At 46.3% G+C, this 23,525-nt stretch overlaps 2 protein-coding genes across 6 annotated transcripts in view; one reads left to right on the top strand and one right to left on the bottom strand.

Annotated features, from left to right (window-relative positions):
• LOC138742261 (unconventional myosin-VIIa-like) overlaps positions 1-11,656 on the top strand; it is a 187,835-nt gene extending 176,179 nt beyond the window's left edge. Inside the window, exons 45-47 of the mRNA XM_069896399.1 lie at positions 2,218-2,301; positions 9,317-9,436; positions 9,517-11,656. Of these exons, the coding sequence (XP_069752500.1) occupies positions 2,218-2,301; positions 9,317-9,436; positions 9,517-9,630 (318 nt within the window). The 3' untranslated portion in view covers positions 9,631-11,656. The remainder of the gene's footprint in view (positions 1-2,217; positions 2,302-9,316; positions 9,437-9,516) is intronic.
• Positions 11,657-16,144: 4,488 nt separating this feature from the next.
• Positions 16,145-23,525, bottom strand: part of LOC138742259 (LIM and senescent cell antigen-like-containing domain protein 2) — a 131,416-nt gene continuing 124,035 nt past the window's right edge. For all 5 annotated transcript variants that reach the window (XM_069896392.1, XM_069896394.1, XM_069896393.1 and 2 more), the window contains exons 8-10: positions 21,949-21,997; positions 19,461-19,536; positions 16,145-18,007 (exon numbers count right to left, since the gene is read on the bottom strand). In XM_069896392.1, coding sequence (XP_069752493.1) covers positions 17,893-18,007; positions 19,461-19,536; positions 21,949-21,997 — 240 coding nt within the window. In that variant the 3' untranslated portion in view covers positions 16,145-17,892. The remainder of the gene's footprint in view (positions 18,008-19,460; positions 19,537-21,948; positions 21,998-23,525) is intronic.

The raw sequence follows: 23,525 nt of genomic DNA, 5'->3' as shown, positions 1-23,525 counted from the left end.
GCACAGAATGCGGTAACTCTGGATCAATCTGGAACATACTGTGGGAAGCCAGGATCAGTACTGGGACTGACTTTGGGAACCCAGAATCTGTACTGGGACTGATATTGGGAACTCTGGGTCAATTCTGGAACAGACTCTAGGATCTCCAGATCAGTTCTGGGACAGACTGTGGGAACCCAGGGTCAATCCTGGCACAGAATGTGGGAACTCTGGGTCCATCTGGAATATACCGAGGGAACCCAGGATCAGTACTGGGAGAGACTGTTGGAACTACGGCTTAATTCTGTAACAGACTGTGGGAATTCATGATCATACTGAGACAGACTGTGGGAACCCATTATCAGTTCTAGCATAGAATGTGTGAATTCCTGATCAATCTGGAATATTCTGTGGGAACCCAGGATCAGTACTGCGACAGACTGTGGGAACCCAATATCAGTTCTGGGACAGACTGTGGGAACTCCAGATCATTTCTGGGACAGACTGTGGGATCCCAGGATCAGTACTGGAACAGACTGTGGGAACTCTGGATCAATTCTGGAACAGAATCTAGAAACTCCAGTTCAATTCTGGAACAGACTGTGGGAACCCAGGATTAGTACTGGCACAGAATGTGGGAATCCAGAATCAGTGATGGGACAGACTGTGTGAACGCTAGATCAATTCAGGAACAGACTGTGGGAACTGCGGATCAGTACTGGGACAGACTGTGGGAACTACGGCTTAATTCTGTAACAGACTGTGGGAATTCATGATCATACTGGGACAGACTGTGAGAATTTTGTATCAGTACTGGGACAGAGGGGACGGTGGCCAAGTTTAGGGAATGATGGGCTTCCCAGCAGATCACGTGTTTGGTTTATGATGAAAATCATGTTTTAATTTGAGGTATAATGCTGTGTAATAGAGAGGTGGTCGTAATTACTGCTTCTCACAGTTTTGTTGCCTTATGTTTTGCTGGATTTTCGTTTTAGTTGTAGCTCTATGTGTGTTTTGTGTTTGTCATGTTGTAGTTGAATAATGTTTGTATGTATGCAAAAAAAATGGCGGACCTTCATCAAAGTTGGCAGAGCTCAAGTTCAAATTCAAATTTGTTGTCGCATGTGCTGAGGCACAGTGAGGCCGTTTATTTTGTGAGCAGTCCACTCATCAACGCTTATGTAGTGCCTCCCCTAAATATGTTGGCTGCTTTTTCAATGCAGCAAGAAATGTAGATGGAGTCAAAGGAGGGGAGAGGGGTTTGTGTGACGGTCTGAACTGCGTTCTCAACTCTCTGCAGTTTTTCAGTCGTAGACAGAGCAGTTCCCTTGCCCTGCAGTTATGTACCCTGACAGGATACTTTCTGGGGTTCCCCTGCAGAAGTGATCAGGGGATGGAGGATATGCTAATGACTCTCAGGCTTCGGAGAAAGTCGAAGAGCTGGTGCACTCTTTTGGCCATCTCATCAACATAGTTGGACCAGGTGCTAATTCACAGCCTGTCTTAAACAAATTAGGAAGCACATTTTTCAGCTGATGTCCCAGGAACTTGGTTATGTGGTATCCAGCTGGCAGGACAGACCCACAGAGTAGTGACCCAGAGGCTTGGAGTTGAGAGGTCATGCCCCTCAGTGCTCTCAATACTGTTCTGAACTTTTTGAAGTCTCCTGAGATCAAGTCATCTGTGTAGTCCATTCTGTATTATGTGTTCGTGTGATCCATTCTATATCATGTGTTCACGTGATCCATTCTGCATCACATGTTCATGTGATTAATTCTGTATCATGTTTACGTGGTCCTTCGGGTGGCACGGTTAGTGTAGTGGTTAGCGCAGTGCTGTTACAGCGCCAGCGATCAGGACCTGGATTCGAATCCTGTGCTGAATGTAAGAAGTTTGTACGTTCTCCTTGTGTCTCCGTGGGTTTTCCCCGGGAGCTCCAGTTTCCTCCTACTGTTCAAAATGTACCAGGGTTTGTAATTTAATGGGGTGTAATTGAGCGGCCTGGACTTGTGGGCTGAAATGGCCTGCAACTGTGCTGCATGCCTAAATTTAAATTTAAAAAATTCTGTATCATTTATCAGTATGCAGACACTGTGGAAGTTCATACTGTAAAGTGTTCAGCACATGGTTCAGTACAGCTTTTTAATTACTGCAGTATTACGCACCTCAAATTGTACATTGTAAATGCTCAAGTTGATTTGTCTTTGCCCTCTATTTGTTTCTTCTGTGCCATTTTAGCAATCATCTGAGCCCAGGTTTCCAGAAATCGTGCGAATATCCATCAACAGGCACGGGGTGACGGTGATAAACCCACGGACAAAGGTGAGTACTGGCCACCAGTTCCAACCTGCTTTCAGTGTGTGTTTGTGAGTGTGATTTGGACCCATGGTCAAAGGACGTTTGTGGACTATTTTGTGTCCTGTGTCCAAAGCATGATGGTATCTTCCACTTAAAGAGTTCATTGGTGTCCTGCATTTAGAGTATGTATTGAAGTCCCATCTTCAGGGTGCTGTGTTCAAGGTGCGCATTTGAGTCCTGCATTCAGGATGTATACATTGTCTCAAGCCAGGTCCTGTGCTTCTCCTGTCATTTGTTTTCCTGTATTTACACCGCTGCACTCCCCATGCGTATCTTTTTCAATCTTTTTATTGAAGTCAATATCAGATGCACATGATATAAAGTTCAAGTAAAAGTAAATTAAAATTACAGATAGTAAACAATGGTAAACAAGGTACGTATGATCCATGTTGTTGTCGGTCATGTAATTTCTAACCCCAACCTATTATCTGAGCAATTACAGTCAAAACCAGGCATCAACTACTAATTTCAATACTAATAGCTCAAAAAATGAAAACAAAGTTTAATAAAATAAAAAATAATTGATTTATAAACTTTGAAAATAATCGAGGAATATTTTTTTAAACTCGTTGTAGAAGTGGAACCCCTAATTTTCTCTAGAGAGAGGGACGCCATCAAATCCGATAACCATTGTGTCTGTGTGGAAGGGACAACATCTTCCCACCACTGCAAAATGAGCCGCCTTGCGATCAGGGAAACAAAAGCAACTGTAGGAGATTGAGAGGGAGTCAAAATTAAGTCCATTGCTCCACGCACTCCAAAAATGACAATGAAAGGGCTCAGGGAGAGATTTATATCCAGAATTAAAGATAGTGTACTAAGTACCTACAAAGGGAGGGACATCACCAGAACATATGATATAAAGTCCCTTCCTGAGTTGTAAACTTATCGCATTCAGAGGATACATTGTGGTAAAATTTAGCTCATTGAACTTTGGAAAAGTAGACCCTATGGACTAAATTGTAATGTCTCGCAGAGAGAGAGAGAGGATGAATGTACATTTTTCAAAATAGACTCCCATGTATCTTCAACAAACAGTTGTTGAAAATAATATTCCCAAACTCTGTGTGGAGGTGGCTGGATTCCTTCTGTACCCAAGTTGTAGGCTGGTGCCTGTTAAAATGCTCTGTGTTTAACACCCTCACTGTTTCATGGATAGAAATGAGGAAGATTTTGAGCGTACAGTAATGTTCTCTGGGATCAAGCAAGGGCTGTGCGTTCTTCACTGATGTAACCCCTGGGACTGCTTGGTGCAGCTGGGGTTCTACACGGTGCCAGGCGCCTGATAGGACTGGATGGTAAAATGAGACCTGCTCTACAAGTCATGGTTGGGAGCGTGTCATTTCATTGCAAAGCAATTTGCTACAGCTCCGGCCTTTATCTGGGTTCCTGGCCAGCTGTTGCCTACTGAAGTTTTGAGAGCAAACAAACCCGACCACAGCTGGAAAAGAGAAACAAATGAGGCAGCGGTGTGCAGTGGTGGGGGGGGTGGGGTGGAGGAGGGGGACAGCTATCACGGAAGATCCAGTGGTTTTTCTGAATGCTCCCTGAGCACATCCTTTGCGTATTCACACCCTTCTCCCTCCAAGAATGGATCGTCCCACTGAAATCTTGCAAGTTTAGTTCGTTCACTGTTTCCAGAGGAAGGATATCTATCTGTCCATCTGTCTCTGTCTCTATCTGTTTTTCTATCTGGTTAAATTCTGTCTCGCTGTCTATCTTTCTCTCTCCATATATCTCTCTTTCTGGCCCCCTCACTCCCCCTATCCCTCCCTCCATTCACTTTTATTTCTTCCTGCCATTAACCTTTTCCCTTTTCTTTCTCTCTCTCCCTCTCTAATTTCTCTTTCTCTCTCTCTCTTGCTTTCAACTCAAGAAGTTTAGAAATTTTATTGAGACAGTAAAATCTGAGGAGAATGCAGAATTAGTAGTAAGAGGTTTTGACCAACAAGGTAGTCTGTGTGAGGGCAGAGGGTGTTGGATGCTACATTGGGTGGTCTAGTTCACACATGCTGCATTAACCACAGACAGAACTCCATGACATTAACCAGCCCTGTCCCTCTTAACACAGAACAGAACCAAATGCGACCTTCTGCTCCTGGACGCTGCTTGAACTACTCCAGCCCTTTATGGGTTTGCAAGGTTTTGTTCAGGAAACAATGCCCATGAAGCTGATCTATGAAGCAGGCTGGGGACTGCCGTAGATATTCAAAGCTTGTGTTGGCCAAGATCCAGGGAACCTGTCCTGTGACAGCACAGGCTAGAGGAGTTAGTTCTCATTCAGTCACCCTTGCTCTCCTTCCCTGATGAACAGTTAAGGAACTTGGAGCATCAGCTGTTTCCTTGACTTATAATCCCACTCAGGAGGGGAGTTTTGAGGTCAGAAGAACAAATAGACGACCAACATTCTCTTTCCATCTCCCTAGTCTAGACATGGATTCCTCATGTAACCATAGAAATAAGGTTGTGCAGACTGGGGCTTTTTTCTCTGGAGCGTAAAAATTGAGAGGGGACTTAATAGAGGTGTTTAAGATTTTAAAAGGGACAGACAGAGTAAATGTGGATAGGCTTTTTCAATTAAGAAAGGGGGAGATTCAAACTAGAGGACATGGTTTAAGATTGAAGGGGGAAAATTATAAGGGGAAACTGAGGGGAAATTTCTTTACGCAGAGGATGGTGGGGATGTGGAATGAGCTTCTGGCAGACATGGTCGAGGCGAGATCATTGGTTACATTTAAGGAAAGACTGGATCGTTACATGGATAGGAGGGGACTAGAGGGGTATGGACCGGGTGCTGGTCAGTGGGACTAGGAGGGTGGGGATTTGCTACGGCATGGACTAGTAGGGCCGAACTGGCCTGTTCTGTGCTGTAAATGGTTATATGGTTATATGGTTATACAGAACAGATAGGTTTGGATCGTGGACAGAATTCAGATTTCAAAAATCTAAAATGAGAAGTTGAACCACCTCAACGCCATCCCATGTTGTGTCTTCTTGAGGGACATCAGGTGCCATTCCACCAACAAGAAGCCAACTCTAACGAACATCTATAGGTGCACTGTGACAAGTATACTGACTGGTTGCATCACAACCTGGTTTGGCAATTTCAAGCGCCCAGGAACAGAGAAGGCTGCAGGATTATAGCAACATAACTAGGTCCATGACAGGCTCTGACCTCTCATTCACTGCAGATATCTACATCAGGGCACTGCCTCAGGAAGGCAGCCAACATCATAAAGGACCCCCATCACCCTGGTCACAACCTCCTCTTCCTACTACCTTTGGGCAGAAGGTACAGAAACCTGAAGACCAGCTCCTCGAGGTTCAAGAATAATTTCTTTCCAACAGCTGTCAGGATCTTGAACTTCCCCTTGTTTCACTAATCAGGGACTGCTCCAACACCACAAAAGGACTGTACACTATTACAAGTCAGCTTTTTTCCACTCGGATCACTGTGAATAATTATTATCTATCTATCTCACGCATTTATTGTCTTTTTTTAATTCAATTAAGTTTACTATTATCATTTTATATCTTATAATGAAGTACCTGCTTGCCTATAGCAAGTAAGATCTTCAGTGCATCTGTGCATTGTACAATGTTCATGACAATAAACTCATAATCATTACTGACAGTTCACCACTGACTTCTCCAGCCCTCGTCACAATCACTGACTACTTCTCTGCCCCCTCTCCCGTAATCCCTGATCCCTTCCCTCGATCTCTGAGCCCTTCCCATTTGATTAATATCTCCCTACCTTAACCTTTTCCCAGCCACTGCATCCATCCACTATCCCCACTCTCTCTCCTCTCGCACCACCTGCTCTCTAACCCATGTGATCTCGTCTGCAATTAGCTTCTTTTTGGGCTTGGATCTCCCTTCCTGATGAGCAGCCAAATCAGTGAGGTTTACTAGTGAAATGACTGAAAGAAAACTCCACAGCATGTGAGCAAATCCCATTTGTCCCCACAAATACCAATGACAAATCCTCTTCTAAGAAATACCATGACCTTGGGTCAAGGAGTTCCTGGACTCGCACCAGGAACAAGGATAGTGTCTGAGAAAGCTTGCTGTTGGATTAGCGCACAGGAATATCAGGAGGTCTGCTGGTGATTCTGTCCAGAGTATTTGGAGGGATTGAGGGGAATGGCCCAAGACAACACAGTCTATTATTAACAGGGAAGCCTCCCCACTGTTACCACCTCTGTTCATTCCTGGTGTGCAAGATGAAATAGAATGAACCCCATCACAAGCTGTCTGAAATGGAGAAAGAAGCCCCTGAAAAGAAGACAGTAAAAGTTTCAAAACACTCAGCAGGCCAGGTAGCATCGATAGAGGGAGAAACAGGGTTAAAAGTAGTAACTGAGATCAAATACTAAACACAACCTGGTGCGTGGAGCAGCATCAGTGGGATTTTAAAATATGGTCAATGTTTCAAGCCTTGATGAGGCTTCCAGCCTGAAATGTTTCAGGCCAGAACACTCTTCAAGGCTTGAAACATCAACCATTTTGTTTCTCCCAGTGACACTGCTCAGCCTGGTGAGTTCCTCCAGCAGTGTGTGTTCGGCTCAGATTTCAGATTCTGCAGTCTCCTGTATGTAACTGAGATCATGTCGTTCTGATGAAAGGTCATCAACCTGAAATATTAACACTGCTGAACATTTATCTGAGGCCCTGTCACAAAAAGGCGGCCAACATCTTAAAGGACCCCCATCACTCCGGTCACAACCTCTTCTCACTGCTGCCTTCAGGCAGATGGTACAGAAGCTTGAAGTCCAGCACCTCAGGTTCAAGAACAGTTTTCTCCAAATGGTTAATGGGCTAGAAAAATTCCTTGTACTACCCTAAACCAGCCATTCTCAATGGGGGTAACAGCACATTTAAGGGAGGGGGGGGGTCACAGACTGAAATCATAAAATACGTTTTCATGTAGCCAGTAGGAGGGAAATACGGAAGAAACTAACTAAACGACTGCTTCTCAGGGAAGGGGGCCCATAAACTTTGAGCAGAGTCATAAGGGGCATCACAAACAAAACCCTCCTCACTATCGAGAACATTTACAGGGAACACTACCGTCGGAGGGCAGCAGCAATCATCAACAACCCACACCACCCAGCACATGCTCTGTTCTCACTGCTGTCATCAGGAAAGAGGTATAGGTGCCACAAGACTCGTACCACCAGGATCAGGAACAGCTGCTCCCCTCCACCATCAGACTCCTCAGGGACTCATTTAAGGACTCTAACATGCACTTTATTGATTCATTTTGTTCTCTCTGTATTGCACAGTCAGTTTGTTACATTCATTAACGGTTTATAGTTCTTTGTTTACGCTGTGTGCAGTTTATTTTTTGCACTACCAATTAGTGGTAATTCTGCCATGCTCGCAGGAAAAAGGAATCTCAGGGTTGTATGTGACGTCATGCATGTACTCTGGTAATAAATCTGAGCTAATGAAAAGGTTGAGTATGACTGCCCTAAACTACTCTGGGGGTCACCAAAAAAAATCTATCTGTCCTTTTCTCTTGCACCATCTGTAACAATGAATATTTATCTATCTAGCCTTTATATTTATTTATTATCTGTTTGTTCTGGGGTCATTTAATGTGATGATAATGGTGATAAGTTTATTATCTTACACATTATACAAATACACAGAAATTCTACTTGCTGCAGCTGAACAGGTACTTTGGATAAAACACAACTCCTCTAGTATACGTTAAATTACCGTCGAGAAAGATTTAAAAATATAAAATAGAGATAATAAATATTCACAATTGCAGAAGTGCAAGAAAAAAAAAGGCTTTTCAAGAGTGGAGACAGGTCTTTTTGTGGTAACAGAATAGTTTATGGTTTGGGTGATAAAGGGAGTTTCAACAACCTGATAGCGAGACTTCAAGGTTCTGTACCTCTGCCCAAAGGGAGCAGAGAGAAGAGGATGTTCCTACAGTGATAGGGATCCTTTCTGATGTTGGTTGTCTTCCTAAGGCAGCACCTCAAATAGATGTCTTCAATGGACAGGAGTCGTGGACCTGGCTATGTTTTCCACTTTCTGCAGCTTTTTGCATTCCTGGGCACTCCAATTACCAAACCAGGCTGTGATGCAACCACTTGATATTTGGATTCCCAGGAACTGAAAGGTTCTGACCCTTTCCACCTCGTCCCTATCAATACGGGCAGGTGCATGGTCCCTTGACCTCTCCTTCCTCAACTAAAGTGCACAATAAACTCCTTGATTCTTGGTGACATTGAGAACAAGATTGTTGTTCTGGCACCACCCAACAAGATTCTCAATCTCCATCCTGTATTCTACCTCCTCATTTCGAGTTATTCAGCCAACAGCAGTGGTGTTGTCAGTAAATTTGTAGCTGCATTGGAGCCAAACTTAGCCTGCGCAGTCATGAGTGCATAGGAATAGTGGGGGATTAAACACATTACCTTGAGGTGCCCCTGTGTGGATGGTCAGCGAGGAGGAGGTGATGTTGTTGATCTGCGCCGATTGGGGGCTGCCGATAAGGAAATGGAGGATCCAGTTATAGAGGGATGAACAGTGTCCCAGACCCTACAGTTAAGTCGTCTGTTTGTCTGGTACGATGGAGTGGCGTCTGTAGTATTCTATTATAGTTGATGTATCGAAGCACCTGTGACTTCAGCAAATAAGAATTTACTCATTATCATCTGTTTGTCTCTCCACTGACACTGCCTGGCCTGCTGAAGCTTTCCATCAGTAATGCATTCGCTTCAGTGTTCCCAGGTGGAACTGTCAAAACAACGCATTCACAGTCTGTAGTTTCAATGTGACACTACAGCCAACAACCAAAATTAAATCCCGCACTCTCTCTCCCTCTCTCACACACACACATCATGTTTGTATGGGCATTTCAGTAATGGTAACAGAGCGAGGGAGGTCCCTAATCTCTGGAGTGACCTGTGTACAGAGATGACCCAGCAATTTATGCTCCTCCTCTCCCCTCTTGCAGGAACCTCTGGTGACACATCCATTCAACAAAATCTCCAACTGGTGCAGCGGCAGCACCTACTTTCACATGTCAGTTGGCAACCTGACCCGGGGGGAGAAGATCCTGTGTGAGACCTCGCTGGTAAGGCCATTTGCGGACGAGAGTGGCGTTGTGGCCTGAACTGCATCTCCTTCTCTAACCGCTGCTTTGTTTGATCAAAGGGTTACAAGATGGATGACCTTCTGACATCGTACGTGAGTGCATATTTAGCAGCAGCAAGACAGAGAGCGGATGGGACCGAGGTTAAAGAAAGGACATTATCAACGATGCCTTAACATCAGTGCACTCTGACCAGCCATCTCTCCCTCTTTCTCCCCTTTATCTTTTCTCTCAATTTCTCATGCTCACTTTTTGTCTTACTTCTTGTATTCCTCTCTTCCTATCACCCTTTCTTTCTCTCTTTTCCTCTTTTATTTTCCCGCTCTCTCTGTCCCTCTTTCACTCTCTCTTCCTCTTTCCCTTTCTCTGTCTCCATGTCTCCCTTCTATACTCCCCCTCTTTCTTTTGGGAATTTCTCTCCCCAGCTGAGAGCTCTCCTTCTGCAGCTGTTTCAAACCAGAGAGGACACTGCCTTGTTAACTGGTGATAGAATTCTCTGCTGTTAGGGTTATGCCTTGAGGAACTCCATTAACCAGTGCCAGGTCTGATGGGGCACATTCTCTGCTCCGTTATCTGCCAGCTGATTAGACTCAAACCTATTGTTTAATACAGGTCTACCTCAGGGGTTAACAGCATGAACTCAGACCATGTCACCCTCAAACAGAAATTGAGATTTTGCTGTGACAATTAAAGTTCAAGGAGGTTCAGCATTAAAAGGAGAGACAGCCTGCATTTACATAGTACCATTCACCGAGCATTACAACCCACTCATTGCTTATCGGTGTCACTGGTCAAAAAGCTGATGCCTCACCCAACTCTGCCTCCCCTCCCCACAGGTCACACTAATCTTCATGTCCCACCATCTCCCTCAAGATTGGAGACTTCACCCCCAACCCTCTTGCCCGTCAGCATCTTCAGAGTGAAACTGGCCATAAATGCAAAAGCTTCATGATGGCAGGTGTTACCCAAACTCCAGTAGGTGTGTCCCAGACCCTAGCAGACATGTTCCAAACCCCAGCAGGTGTGTCCAAGAACCCAGCAGGTGTGTCCAAGACCCCAGTAAGTGTGAGCCAGACTTCAGCAGGTGTGTCCCATACTCCAGCAAGTATGACCTGGACCCCAACAGATGTCCAAGGTCCCAGAAGATATGCCCTAGACACCAGCAGGTGTGTCCCAGACCCCAGCAGATGAGTCACAGATCCCAGCAGATGCATCCCAGACCATGGCAGGCATGTTCTGGCACTGCCTTCAATCCACAGTGGTCCAGCACCCAGCCCACATTATGCTCAGTTTGCCACAGGTGTTTGAGTGGCATTCCAAAGGTATTCCTGTGCCTTCCATGATGAACAGGCCCAATTTCTGTGGGACATGTCAGTCAGTCAACCACCATCATGTTATAAACTGTTGGAAGTTCGTGGGGTTAATGTGGTCACATCTGCCCACATTCCACCTGCCCGTTCTCAGTGTTTGAGCTGTTTGACCTCAGAGCTGACATCGCGCTCTGCCCCACTGCAGGAAACACTCAGCTATAGGCTCTCTTAGGGTCTGGGTGCAGGGTATGGGATGAAGGGGCATGACATTCTGTGTGTCTGAACAGGAGCTAACAAAGTTTGTCATGTTGGATGTGGTTGATATCGGTTGGGAATTGTGTCACAGGTTGAATGACAGTGATTGTAGTGTGGATGGGTGGCATGAGAGTGTAACGGCTGAGGGATGAGCGTGTAACGGGGAGTATAATGGGTGGGTTATGGTGTGTAACAGCTGAATGAAGGAGGTGTAACGGCTGGTTGATAGGGGTGTAACAGCTGGGTGATGAGGATGTAATGGAGGGGTGACGGTGGGTGACAGGAGAAATAGGTATAACAGCTGGGTGATGACCATCCTTGCATCGTGACTGGAGTTGGGGGATGATCCAGTTAGCCTTTGTAGATGTTGAGGGTGGTTGTGATGTGTGTGTCTGCACCACACTAACCACACCTCCTCCCAAAGACACACAAATGTTCTCAGTAATTTTCTGATCAGCAATCAGTCCACTGCTGCATATCTCCATGCTATTTGTGGGGCCTTGTTCTGTATAAATTAACCAATGTGGTTACAAACCAACACCTTTACACTTCAAAAATACTTTATTGGTTTTGGAACATAGTGAAAAATACTGTGGAAATATATGTACTTCTTTAATCGTGCCTGTTTATTTAATCAATGGAATAAATCTTTAATAAAACAGCTTGCATTTATGTCACGTTTGTAAAGTGGATAAAGTTCCCAATCTGAGATTTAATCAGATCCCAAACAAACCAAGGGGATGGGAGCAAACGTTTGCTTGGAGTGTTGAATTGTAGATTCACGTCAAACTTCAGATGCCACTGAGGAGTGGTTCTTGGGGAGTGTTCCACAGAGGTGTTTGTCATTGAACCAAGATCCCCAGACAAGTTGCAATGGATGTGTCATCGGACAGAGGTCAGGAAACCCTGAGGCACTGAGAAGACTAGAACTTTATACGGGACTTGTTGGATGCCTCACACCAATGGAAATCAATGACCATGAAGAGAGATGGATGATGGGGCTTGACCAGATGTTAAGATAAGATGGCCTCCATTCAAAGTAACTCATTTACCCTGAGTGTGCTAACCTTTAGACACGCAGCATGATAACAGGTCAATTTGGCACTATGAGTCCGTGCCACCCAAATTACACCCCATTAAGTTACTCCCCAGTATGTTATTGAAGGTTGGGAGGAAACCAGAGCCCCCAGAGAAAACCCATGCAGACACAGGGAGGACATACAAACTCCTTACAATCAGCATGGGATTTGAACCCAGGTCTGGTCCCAATCACTCAGCTCAGAGGTCAAGGTCATTGAGGTCACCCTTGGACCTCTGGGAACATCTCACTACTGGAAGCCTTCTACTCTCAGGATGTTCCTGGGTGATGAAATAGCTTCCATAGAACTGCCCTCTACCCTCCTGATTTCTAAGGATAAAGATTATTTTGAGGGCTAGTAGGGTAGAAGATGGGAGGCGATTTACTCAGTTGGAGATGTGCTGGGGATGTTCAAGCTTCAATTAACACACCCAGAAAAGCAAGTCAGCCTTGACTGGAGATATTTGGGAGAATCTAGAGTAAGCACCAATATTGCTGTGATTAGCTGGACCATGGAGGATTGTGGGGTAATCGCTTTAATGAAAGGATTGCAACCTTCAGTATTCTCTACCCCAACCAGCTGTGGAAACTGCAATGCCATTCTAGTCTCCTTACTCAAGAAAGGAGGGAAGGTTCACCAGGTCGATTCTGGAAATGAGGATTGTGGTCTGGGACTACACTAGCTGGAATTCAGAAGAATGAGAGGGCATCTTAGAGAAACATTAGAAAATTATGGAAAGAATAGATAAGATAGAGATGGGAAAGTTGTCTCCAGTGGTAGGTGAGACTAAGAGGCTCAAGATTTGAAGATTTTAGGTTTAGGATGGAGATGATGAGGAAAATGCTTTTCCCAGGAAGTAGTGAATCTGGAATTGTCTACCCACGAAACTATAGAGGCTGCCACATAAATATATTTAGCCACAGGTGTTGTTTTGCACAGTGGGCGAATTAAGGGTTATGGGGAAAAGGCAGGTAGGTGGACCTGAGTCCCCTGCCAGATCAACCATGATCTTACTGATGCAGGCTCGATGGCCCAAATGGCTGACTCCTGCATGTTCTCAGAGCTCATGAATGATGCCTCAAATCAGGAAGGTGAGGAAAAGCAAAGGCAACTTAGAAGATGGGACTAGTCTTAATGAAAGGAGGATTGGGCTAGAGTGACTGGAGGAGCTGGAAAGCTGGACTCGGATAGGTAGGTAAGACTGAAGAATATGACAACAGGCCAGGAGAGTGTGTGAACATGGAGTAGGAACTCAGGGTGTCTGCCTTGCACACTGACACTCCCAGGGATATGCAAGCAAACTGTTACCCGAGCCAGGTCATCAACAACTTTTACTGAGCTTATGTAAGCAGAACAACGAGCAATTTACAATATAAGCTTTATGCAGCTGTTGGCTGTAATCAGTATATCTGCTTTCAAAGCCGCTAAATCCAGCTCCAACAAGAGCACCTCACAATTATGACACTGGAGACACTTGAAGTGTTCTGTGACTTCCTCCCTCTGAAGTCAGAGTTTAATGCTTTCTTGTTATGTGTGGAAGGTGGCCTCATTTTACTTTTTGGAACCCTCCCCCATAGGATTCGGCACTATAATGAACACAGTTTGTCATTGGGCATGGTTAGCATTTTGGGTACTTACACCTCAGAGCAAGCATGCTTCACTTTTTTCTCCTGCCCAGTTTTCTGCAGCCTCTCCTCGTGAAAGATAACGGTTTCTGAAACTTCCAGGTAGCCTGTCGGAAATCAACCCATCATGGCCACAGACCAGCCTCGCACAGGAAAGATCCCCAGACCCAAATTTAGAGTTATCTGTGGTCGCACACCTGAGACTTAATTTTATTTAACAGGTGACCAATTGGAGGATTAATGTAGATGCTGGAGAGATGAAATTTAAAAAATTTAAAATGTCAAAAATTGAGTTCTGATGAAGAGTCATTAATCTGAAAGGATGAAGTTGTTTTTGCTCTCCCTGACCTACTCCTGTACTTTTTCTATTAAAGGGGTAGCTTGGAGTTCACCCCTCCACACTGAAGAAGAGATAAAAGAATTTGTCACGTTTGTAAAGCATCACAAGTTCAGATGAACACAGAACATTTTTTGCCCCGACAAGGGGAAATTGATAACCAGAGGACAGAGGTTTAAGGTGGGGGGGGGGGGGGCGGGGTGCAGATTTAACCTGTGGGATAACTTTTTACACAGAGGGTGCTAGGCATATGAAACAGGTGCTGGAGGAGGTGGTTGAGGCAGGTTCTATTTCAGTGTTTAAGAAAAAAAATGGATAGGATGGGTTTAGAGCAGTGGTTCTCAACCTTTTTCTTTCCACTCACCTGCCACCTTAAGTATTCCCTATGCCATCGGTACTCTGTGATTAGTAAGGGATTGCTTAAGGTGGTAGGTGATGGGGAAGGGAACATTGAGAATCACTGCTCTAGACCCAATTCTTATTGAAATATTTTGCTTGAGAAAAATTGTCATTTCTTTTGAAGTTGTGCATAATGAGGAAAGGTTGAGAACCACTGGTTTAGAGGAATGTGGGCCAAATGGAGGCAGTGGGATTGGCAGGGACATTTTGGTCAGCGTGGGCAAGTTGGGCCAACACTGTATGACTCTAAGACTGAGATCAGAATTGGGAGTATGAACTTATCAGGAAATACTGAACAAGTTGGGATTCTTGAATAGGAATGGCCAAGAGGTAACGGGGACCTATCACTCTTAAGTTCAGTAAGTTACTGGAAGAGATAGTCTTCAAAGCCAACCAAAATTAAGAGGCAAAACCTCAAGATTCAAGAGCATAGATGTAGGGAAATCTGTGGAATTCTCTGCCCAAGGAAGCAGTAGAGGCTGCCTCATTAAATACATACAAGGCACAAAGATTTCTGAATAGTAGGGGATGTAAGGCTCCCACAGTCAGTTGGATCTCCTGTTGGGTTGACGTTCCAATGTGTCCATGGGGTGTGAGATTGGTACCATGCTCCTTCTGATTCTCAGCCTCTTTGGTCAGTGTGAATGGTGATGGAGCCCACAGTGCCTATAAACCAATCTCTGATTTTCACTGGCCTCTGAAGGACCCGAAGGCATCCGCCACACCGGTGCCACTTCCAACCATCACCCCTTGGTTGTAAAAGGTAGCGGTTGTTCAGTTGAGACTAGGGCATTATTCAGAGGGGGCTTTTCAGGGCTAGGGGGAGCAGTGGGGTAATCAAATCAGAAAATGCAGGAGTTCAGGCAGCACATGTGGCGATAGGAACAGTCAGACCCAAAACGTTGACTGTTCCCCTCTCCACAGATGCTGCCTGACCCGCTGAGTGATCCCTGCGTTTTCTGCTGTGAGTTCAGATTTTCAGCCCATGCTGTTTTTTTCAATTAGTGTTCCCGACCCAACACCCCCCACCACCCCAACTCCCTCCCAGTGAGAGAATGTCTGCTGGATCCAAGCCACGGGGGAGAGAGGAAACATGGGTTCTCCCAGCCAGTTCAGCATCCCTTTGCTTTCACCTCTCCAGCTGGGCGGTGAGTCTGTTTTCATTTGAAACTCTATATGGTAACGCACACTCTGTGAAGGGACCCGGTGCTTGAACCTGACAATGCCTGACCAGCTGTTCTGCCTGTTTAATCAAGCGTTGCTCGGGGTTACTGCCAGCGAGATGGTGCTGAGAGTTGCGTGTGCTCCTTGCATTAAATCTGCCATTTCAATGTTCAGAGACCCTTTCACCCACAAGCCACATCTTGTGTTTCTTTTGGAGAGCTTCACCCCACACCGGCAGCCTCTCCACCTTCAGTCTCTTCTGTCATTCCTTCCTTTCATGACAGAATGAATAAATTTAACTTGGCAACGGCTCCCCAACTTTGAGCAGAGCCTGAGTAAACCTTCTGGACTAGTTCGAAACAACTGAAATTGTGAATATTTACCTTTAGCTACCTTGGCACAGTATGGAAATTCGGTTTACACTGTTGTAGGGTGTATCTCACGGACGTGTGTGGCAGGAGCAAGTCAAAATTTGAAGCAATGTACTTATGTATATGACAATAAACTTGCAACAAATCATATCAAAATGAAGGTCTGTTCTATTAGTTCTGAGTATCTACAATCATAGGCAAAGGTACATTGTGGGTTTGGGTAGCACATCTGGACCGGTGTATAAGGTGAACAAGGTGTGAGGCGTAGTGCAGAGGGCAAGTGTGGTAACGTCTGTGTGACCCCAACCCACATCACACTTCTCCCACAAATGCAATTCCAGCCCTCTGACGTGAGTCCCAATGTGACACAGATGAGCAATGAATCAGATGTGGAAGACAAGTGTTGCAGGCATGGTCTTCAGGTAAAGAAGGAACACATTACTATATTCAAGGCTTCACGTGATTATTTTTACCATCAGGTTAACTGTCCCTATCGCAGAAAGCTGAGGCCAGCTGGTTAGAAATAGTAAAAGTGGTCCAGGTGCAGGTTGATGGGACTAAGCTAGGGGTCTCCAAAGTGGTCGGTCAACCCCTGGGGGTCGATGGGACTATCCATGAGGTCAGAAAATGCCAGGGGGTTGAAAGGGGGTCGATAAACACAGGGGGGGGGGGTGGTTGAATTGAACTTTTAGGGTCAAAAGAATTGTGGAGATCCCCATTCCTGCCTGGGAGCTCCTGTCCAAGAGCCTGGGGTCCTTGCTTCTGTCTGAGAGCCTGAGGTCCCTGATCCTGCTCGGAAGCCCGAGGTCCCCACTCCTGCCCAGGAGCCTGAGGTCCCCACTCCTGTCTGAGGTCCCTGATCCTGCCTGGAAGTCTGAGGTCCCCACTCCTGCCCGGGAGCCCAAGGTCCCTGCTCCTGTCTGAGAGCCCAAGGTCCCTGATCCTGCTCGGAAGCCTGAGGTCCCCACTCCTGTCTGAGAGCCCGAGGTCCCTGATCCTGCCCGGAAGCCTGAGGTCCCCACTCCTGTCTGAGAGCCCGAGGTCCCTGATCCTGCCCGGAAGCCTGAGGTCCCCACTCCTGTCTGAGAGCCCGAGGTCCCTGATCCTGCCCGGAAGCCTGAGGTCCCCCCTCCTGTCTGAGAGCCCGAGATCCCTACTGCCCGGAAGCCCAAGGTCCCCACTCCTATCCAGGAGCCCGAGGTCCCCTCTCCTGCCCGGGAGCCCGAGGTCCCCACTGCTGTCCGGGAGCCCGAGGTCCCCGCTCCTGCCCGGGAGCCCAAGGTGATTTATTCGATGCAGATGGCACTGCACTCGATGTTGAGAACAGAATCGCCAATGCTGAAGACTTGAACCCAGTTCCGTTTTGGCATCATCCCAGCCAAAAGCAAAGGTTTTATTTTTACTGTTGCTGTAATCGCTTTCTTGCTTTCTTGTTATAAAGCCTTAGTTTTATTTTCAAGTGTATAACGAAAAGCTACTTAATTATTATTATTCTTTTTATTTTTGTACATGCCTGGGGGTCGATGAGGGATCAAAAATTCCATGAAGGGGTTGATGGTCTTTTGGGGATCCCTGCACAAGGCGGAATAAATAGTTTGGTGTGGCCTGTTTCTGAGCTGCAGTGTTCTATTGTTATAAAGGAATTGGGTATGACTTTTAAGACTAAAGGGATCAAGGGGTGTGGAGTGCAAGCAGGATTATGGTCACATGATCAGCCGCAATCATATTGAATAGTGGAGCAGACTTGAAGGGCTGAATGGCCTTCCCTTATATTCTATGCATGTTACCAAGACCTTGCATTGCCCTCCTTGCAGAGTATAATCGAGCATGTGTGGCCCTTGCCCAGACATCCGGAGGGAACCAGGTGGATCTGGACTCCCGTATGACATTTCTCGGCTTTACTTCCTGCTGTTCTTCTCACACAGCTTTTTAAGTCGCTTCTTGAGCTCCAGCGGGAACTTCTCATAACATCGCTTACACGTGGGCTTCATGTCGAACTCCACAAACTTGTTCCTGCGTGGAGGGACACGAACCTCACTCAGATTCTCTGTGTCTAGCAACTATCCCCCTCCCCTGCATCCTCCACTCCACAACCCCCCTCCCAGCACCTACAGGAAGGTTCTGGAATGGAAGGGAAATGGAGCCCAAACGGAGCCTGTTTACAGGGGAGGGGAGGTTCCCAAGGACTGTGTAGATCTGGAAACACTCAATCTCCCTCCACTGGTTACATTCTCCGGGAAATCCCAGCTGGATCTTGGGATCCAGGAAAATGACGGGAATGGCACAGTGCCCAGAGTTGCATCCCCACAGCACCAGAGCCATGGAAGCTCAAGCGCTGCCTGTGTGGAGTTTGCAAGGTCTCCCTGTGACACCCCCCCCCCACAGATGCTCCGGTTATCTCCAACCTCCCAATGTTGTGGGTTTAAATGGCCACTCTAAATTGCGTTGGTGAGGGGTAGAATCTGAGAGGGGAGTTCACGTGAATTCAGGAGAATACAGTGGGATTCATGAAGAATCAGCGTTGACAGTCACCAGGGACTGTTCTGTGTCTTTCTGCAACTAAGAAGGGAATCTAATTGCTTATAACTAGTATCCTTGGCTCTTCCTCCACATGCCTTTTTGTTTTTTTTTCCAAGTGAGAAGATCATAAACAAGGCCAACATTATTTTCCGTCCTCAGCAGCTGATGGTCTTCCCAGTTCACCACCATGTCTGGTGTCACAGGTTGCCCACTATCGGGGCTGTTACAATGTTTGCATCAGCACAGACAACCATTGGAATAAATGTTTATTGGAGTTTCTGAGTCTTGGTGAGTTTGTTTACAGAGCTCGCACTCTCTCTAGAGTTGTGGGCTTTTACCCCAGTGGACAGCAGATTTTGTCAGTGACTGTTCCCCAGTTCATGTAGCTAACCATCCCTGGGAACTGACTGTGGTGATACACCACTAGCCGACTGCAGGGGGCGACCTGTGTACCTGCAGAAGAGCACTGGAGGACAAGGCAACACCTGGCCAGCCCAGCCAACCTGAATGGACCAAGCCCCACCCGATCGGCTGTCAATCACCCTCCGGGATATAAGCTAGATCGGCCCCTCAAGGTCAGTCTCAGAGATTGCATAGCACTCTCACAGCCAGCTCTGTGGAAGTTTATGAAGAACAAAGCCTGTTGAACAGACTTTATGTTTTGTGTCTGCTTTCTGCTTGATAGCGCATCACACTGACCCTGACAACCGTCCCCAACAACTGTTTCCTGTAACCATCCAGGCAACCATTCCCAACAATAGTCTCTGGCAACCATTCCCAGTCACCCCTGGTGACTGTCTCTGGTAAACCTCTCGAGTAACTGTGCCCAGTATCTGTTTCCACTGATAGGCAGAGGTGAGGGAGAGCCTGTCATCTGGTCAGCCTCTGGGAGTGGGTGAGGTGAGGTGGCAGTGTGTCAGAACGAAGGGCGGAGGTAGCCACTTACTTTAGAGTGAGCTTGCAGTGACAGGTGGAACAGGCGAAACAGGAAACACACCAGGCCTTGTTAAGAGCTGACAGCACTGGAACACAACATGGAAGCCATCAGGTTCACCTCCGGACGTTGACTGTATCCCTCTGCTGGACACACCGCCACTGTCCACGTCAGATACCCAGCCCTCAGCCCAGCTGGGTGGCTCAGATACCGAACATTATAGTACAGTGCAGGCCCTTCAGCCCACAATGCTGTGCCAGCCTATGGAAACCTACTGCACATCAATCTAACCCTTCCCACCCACGTGCCCATAACCCTCTATTTTTATTACATCTATGTGCCCATCTAAAAGTCTTTCAAACATACTTATTAGTACCAGCCTCTACCAACACCCCCTGTAATGAATTCCAGATACCTACCACTCTCTGTGGGAAAAGAAAAACGTACATCTCCCTTAAACTTTCCTCCATTCACCTTAACCAATGTATTTTGCTTTCCCCTTTCATCGCTCTAAAGAGAATAGCCCTAGCTCTGTTAACCTTGCATCCTGGTAAACCTCTGTACCCTCTCCAAAGCATCTATATCCTTCCTGTAATGCAGTGACCAGAACAGAGAGCAATACTCCAAGTCTGATCTTCGCAGAGTTTTTAGAGCTGCAATGTTGTCTTATGCGCTATTGATTAGTCCCCTGACTAATGAAGACCAATGCACCATATCCTTCTTAACTATCTAATCAACTTGCATGGCAACCTTGAGAGATCTATAGACCCGGACCCCAAGGTCCCTCTGTTCCTACCCACTATTAAGAACCCCAAAATAGAAGGAGACCGCTCAGTCCCTTAAACCTCCAGCTCTTCACTCAAACTATTTCACTCCAATGATCAATACTGTTCACATTGCCCCCACAGGTGGTCCTCCATCTCACCCTTCCTTGGTGACAAGGGCAAATCAGTCCCAGTTCCAAATGAGAAGAAGTAACGTTTAACGTCACAGCCCCAGCCTAAATTTGAATCCCTTTTTTCTGGTGTCAGAGAGTACTAGAGCACTAAAACCCGTCCCTTCGGCCCAATTCACCCATGTTGTCTCAGTTGTATGCCTAAGATCATCCCATTTGCCTCCATTTTAAGTTTGTTTATTGTCAGAAGGTGCAGTAAAAACTGTCTGTTTGCGACCAATCCAGCTAATCAGAGTTCCGTAGGGAGAACAGTTGGCACAGAGCAATGGCCACATTATTTTAATGATGTGAGATTCATTCAGGCGTCTGATGATAGCAGGGAAGAAACCTAGCATCGTGTGACCTCACACTCGGAAATCCTCTTCTCCACAATAAGCAGGGAGCAGTTTATTTAAAAATACTGCAACCGTTGGGTCTGCGTCCAGATGATTCCAGCAGTCACGAGAGGTTACAGACTCTGGGGAAGCAGAGTACTGGCATAGGGCACCAGAAAATGAGACCACCCCCTGTTTGAGTAGGAGAAACAGAGGAGACGACCCATGGGATGGTGACCGTGGTGGAGGACCAGTAAGGGTGGACTGTTGGCAACTCGGAGAGGAACCCATGTGGGCTGCTGGCAACTGTGTTCGAGGGATTCACACCAGGCTGCGAACTGCTGGAGATTGGGTCAAGACTGGCTGAAGGGGGTACCAGGTATCGGACCTGGGAGACAAAGGGGTGCCGATGGCGCTGAAGGGTTCCTGATCATGTTGGAGGTTCTGATCTGGAGCTCAGCTGCTGATGGTTTGGGCTGAACTCTGTGGGGCTGCGGAAACACTGGAGACGAATCCACGGTCACTCGGTAACTCCGGGGGCAGTGGGGGGGGAACGACTCTCTTTTGTTTCTCTTTCTCTGACTGCAAGAGGCACTTCAGGCAGTTTCTGACGATGGAGAATCTGTCTGCCTCACGGCAGATGAAAACAAATTTTGTGTAATTTTGCATTGTCTTGACAATAAATTGAATCTTGAGAAGAGTTGGTGACCAGGGTAGGATGCATCCTTCTCAGTGTACCTGTCTTAATGTCTTCTGAACGAGACAGTTGTACCTGTCTCCATCACCTCCCCTGGGACACCCACCACCCTCTGTGTGAAGAAGCTGCCCCTCAGACCTGGACCCTCCCACTGCACAATCAGCTCCTTCAACTCAATCGAATCACTCTTGGTTTGTACATCAGAAGTGAATATAACCTGTCCTCATACGTCATCCTTTTAAGCACTGGCTTCATTTTGGGCTGCGCTTGATCGCCTCTGCTCAGTGCCGCAGAGAGGATCACCCAGGAGTAGCCGCCAGGGTCTAACCTGGGATCTGCTCACTGAGAAGGCTGGGACAGAAGTGGTGAGAACAGGAGGATGCAGGGGAGATGGGAAAAGTGGGAATGATGACAAAATCAGGAGAAATCAAAAGAGCGAATGGAAACATTCATCTCACATTGTGTGACTGATAGTGGGGATAAAGAATGAGTCTCTGTTTAAATTCGCTGGGTGCAGAATGATGGGATACTCACCATCGCCTTCAATCACACGATTACAGTGGTAGCAAACATCTCCGAACAGCTGCCGGAACAAACACAGGCAATGAGAATCATAAAATCTCACACATCTGGAGACTGTGAACTGCTCAATTTCAAAGCATCAACAACACATTTGGAGAAACAGAAGTCTTTGCGTAACAGTTAGTAACAATACAATGCTAGGTTGTGTTACTGAATTAGTGAATAACGTCCGGTACCACAGGGATGGTACTGCTGTGTTAGTGGGTGAAGCTGGAGTTCTAATAACATTGCAGGTATTTTAACCCCTTTTCCACTGGCGTCCCAGTTAATTGGCCCTGCAGTGTCCTGGGATAGCAAGCCCTTTGTGCCGTTTCCACTGGCCACCCTTAATTGCTTTACCATTGAATGCACTCATCCCCAGGGATCGGAGTGTTCTCCCTTCAATGGGAAATGGATGGCTTTCTGCTGTCCCTTTTCCACTGGTTTTATCAGCACGCCGGCGTCAGCAAACACCGGGGGTATTAGTAGGGGTAGAGGTAGTTAATCCCCAGTGTGAAATGATGTCATTTGACACCGGCATTTGGACAGTGTTCCTTTTTCACTGGACCCTGTCCAAGTAAATTCCCAATTAATTCCTGAGACAGGGTGCCAGTAGAAAAGGAGCTTACATGAGCATTTAACACTGAGCAACATTATGATATTAAAGTAACATTTTCGGATGGCACAGTGTTGCAGCAAGTAGTGCTACTACCTCACAGTTCAGAGATCCTTGTCTGTGTGGAGTATGTGCATTCTGCTTGGGTTCCCCCACCCTCAGTGCTCCAGTTTCCTCCCATCTCTCAAAGAAATAGGTTAATGGATCAGGGGAGGGGTGGAGGGGAGGTGGAATTGGTGGGAATGTGGGATGAATATCATGGGATTGGTGTTGGATCAGCGTAAATGAGTGGCTGCTGGTCAGTGTAGTGGGCACTGTACTGTATATCTCTAATATTCTGAGTGAGTAAGGTTATCCTAACATCAGTGTAACTACTGCACTGAAGATTAAATCCATTTGGGAAATGCAAACATGGTAGTATCCAAAAATTATAAATACAAGATATTAACTTCAACTTGATGAAGTGCAGTGTATTTTGGATGTTTGTGGGTGAGACAGGGCTGAAAGAGAGAAAAACAATCCTCACTTCCAAAAGACAAAACAAAAATTGCAAAATATAAAGAAAACCATGTTTATATTTAGGAGTTTTGTTAAAGATGCAAGTTCGGGGTTTTTTTTAAACACTTTAAACAGCACGTGTGGGTTTCATTCAGAGACGTGAGCGGAATATTATCGGCAAGATGTCTTTTGTCAGCTTATTCTGCTCATGGTGAATAAAAGGCTAGAAACATCAAGCAGGTCAGACAGCCACTGTGGAGAGAGAAAGAAGAGCAAATGGTTCCAGCGCGAGCGCCTCCAGCATTTATCCATTTTTATTCTACATTAAGGAGGTGGCTACACTGGAGAGAGTGCAGAGGAGGCTCACTAGGGTGTTCCGAGACTAGAGTGTCTAGGTTATGTGGAGGGGCTGGAGAGCAGTTTCTCCTGGACCAAA

The sequence above is a fragment of the Narcine bancroftii genome, chromosome 9 (assembly GCF_036971445.1).
Source record: "Narcine bancroftii isolate sNarBan1 chromosome 9, sNarBan1.hap1, whole genome shotgun sequence".
NCBI classification, from domain to species: Eukaryota; Metazoa; Chordata; class Chondrichthyes; order Torpediniformes; family Narcinidae; genus Narcine; species Narcine bancroftii.
The sequence above is the reverse complement of the archived record's forward strand: the minus strand, read 5'-3'. Positions and strand labels throughout refer to the sequence as shown.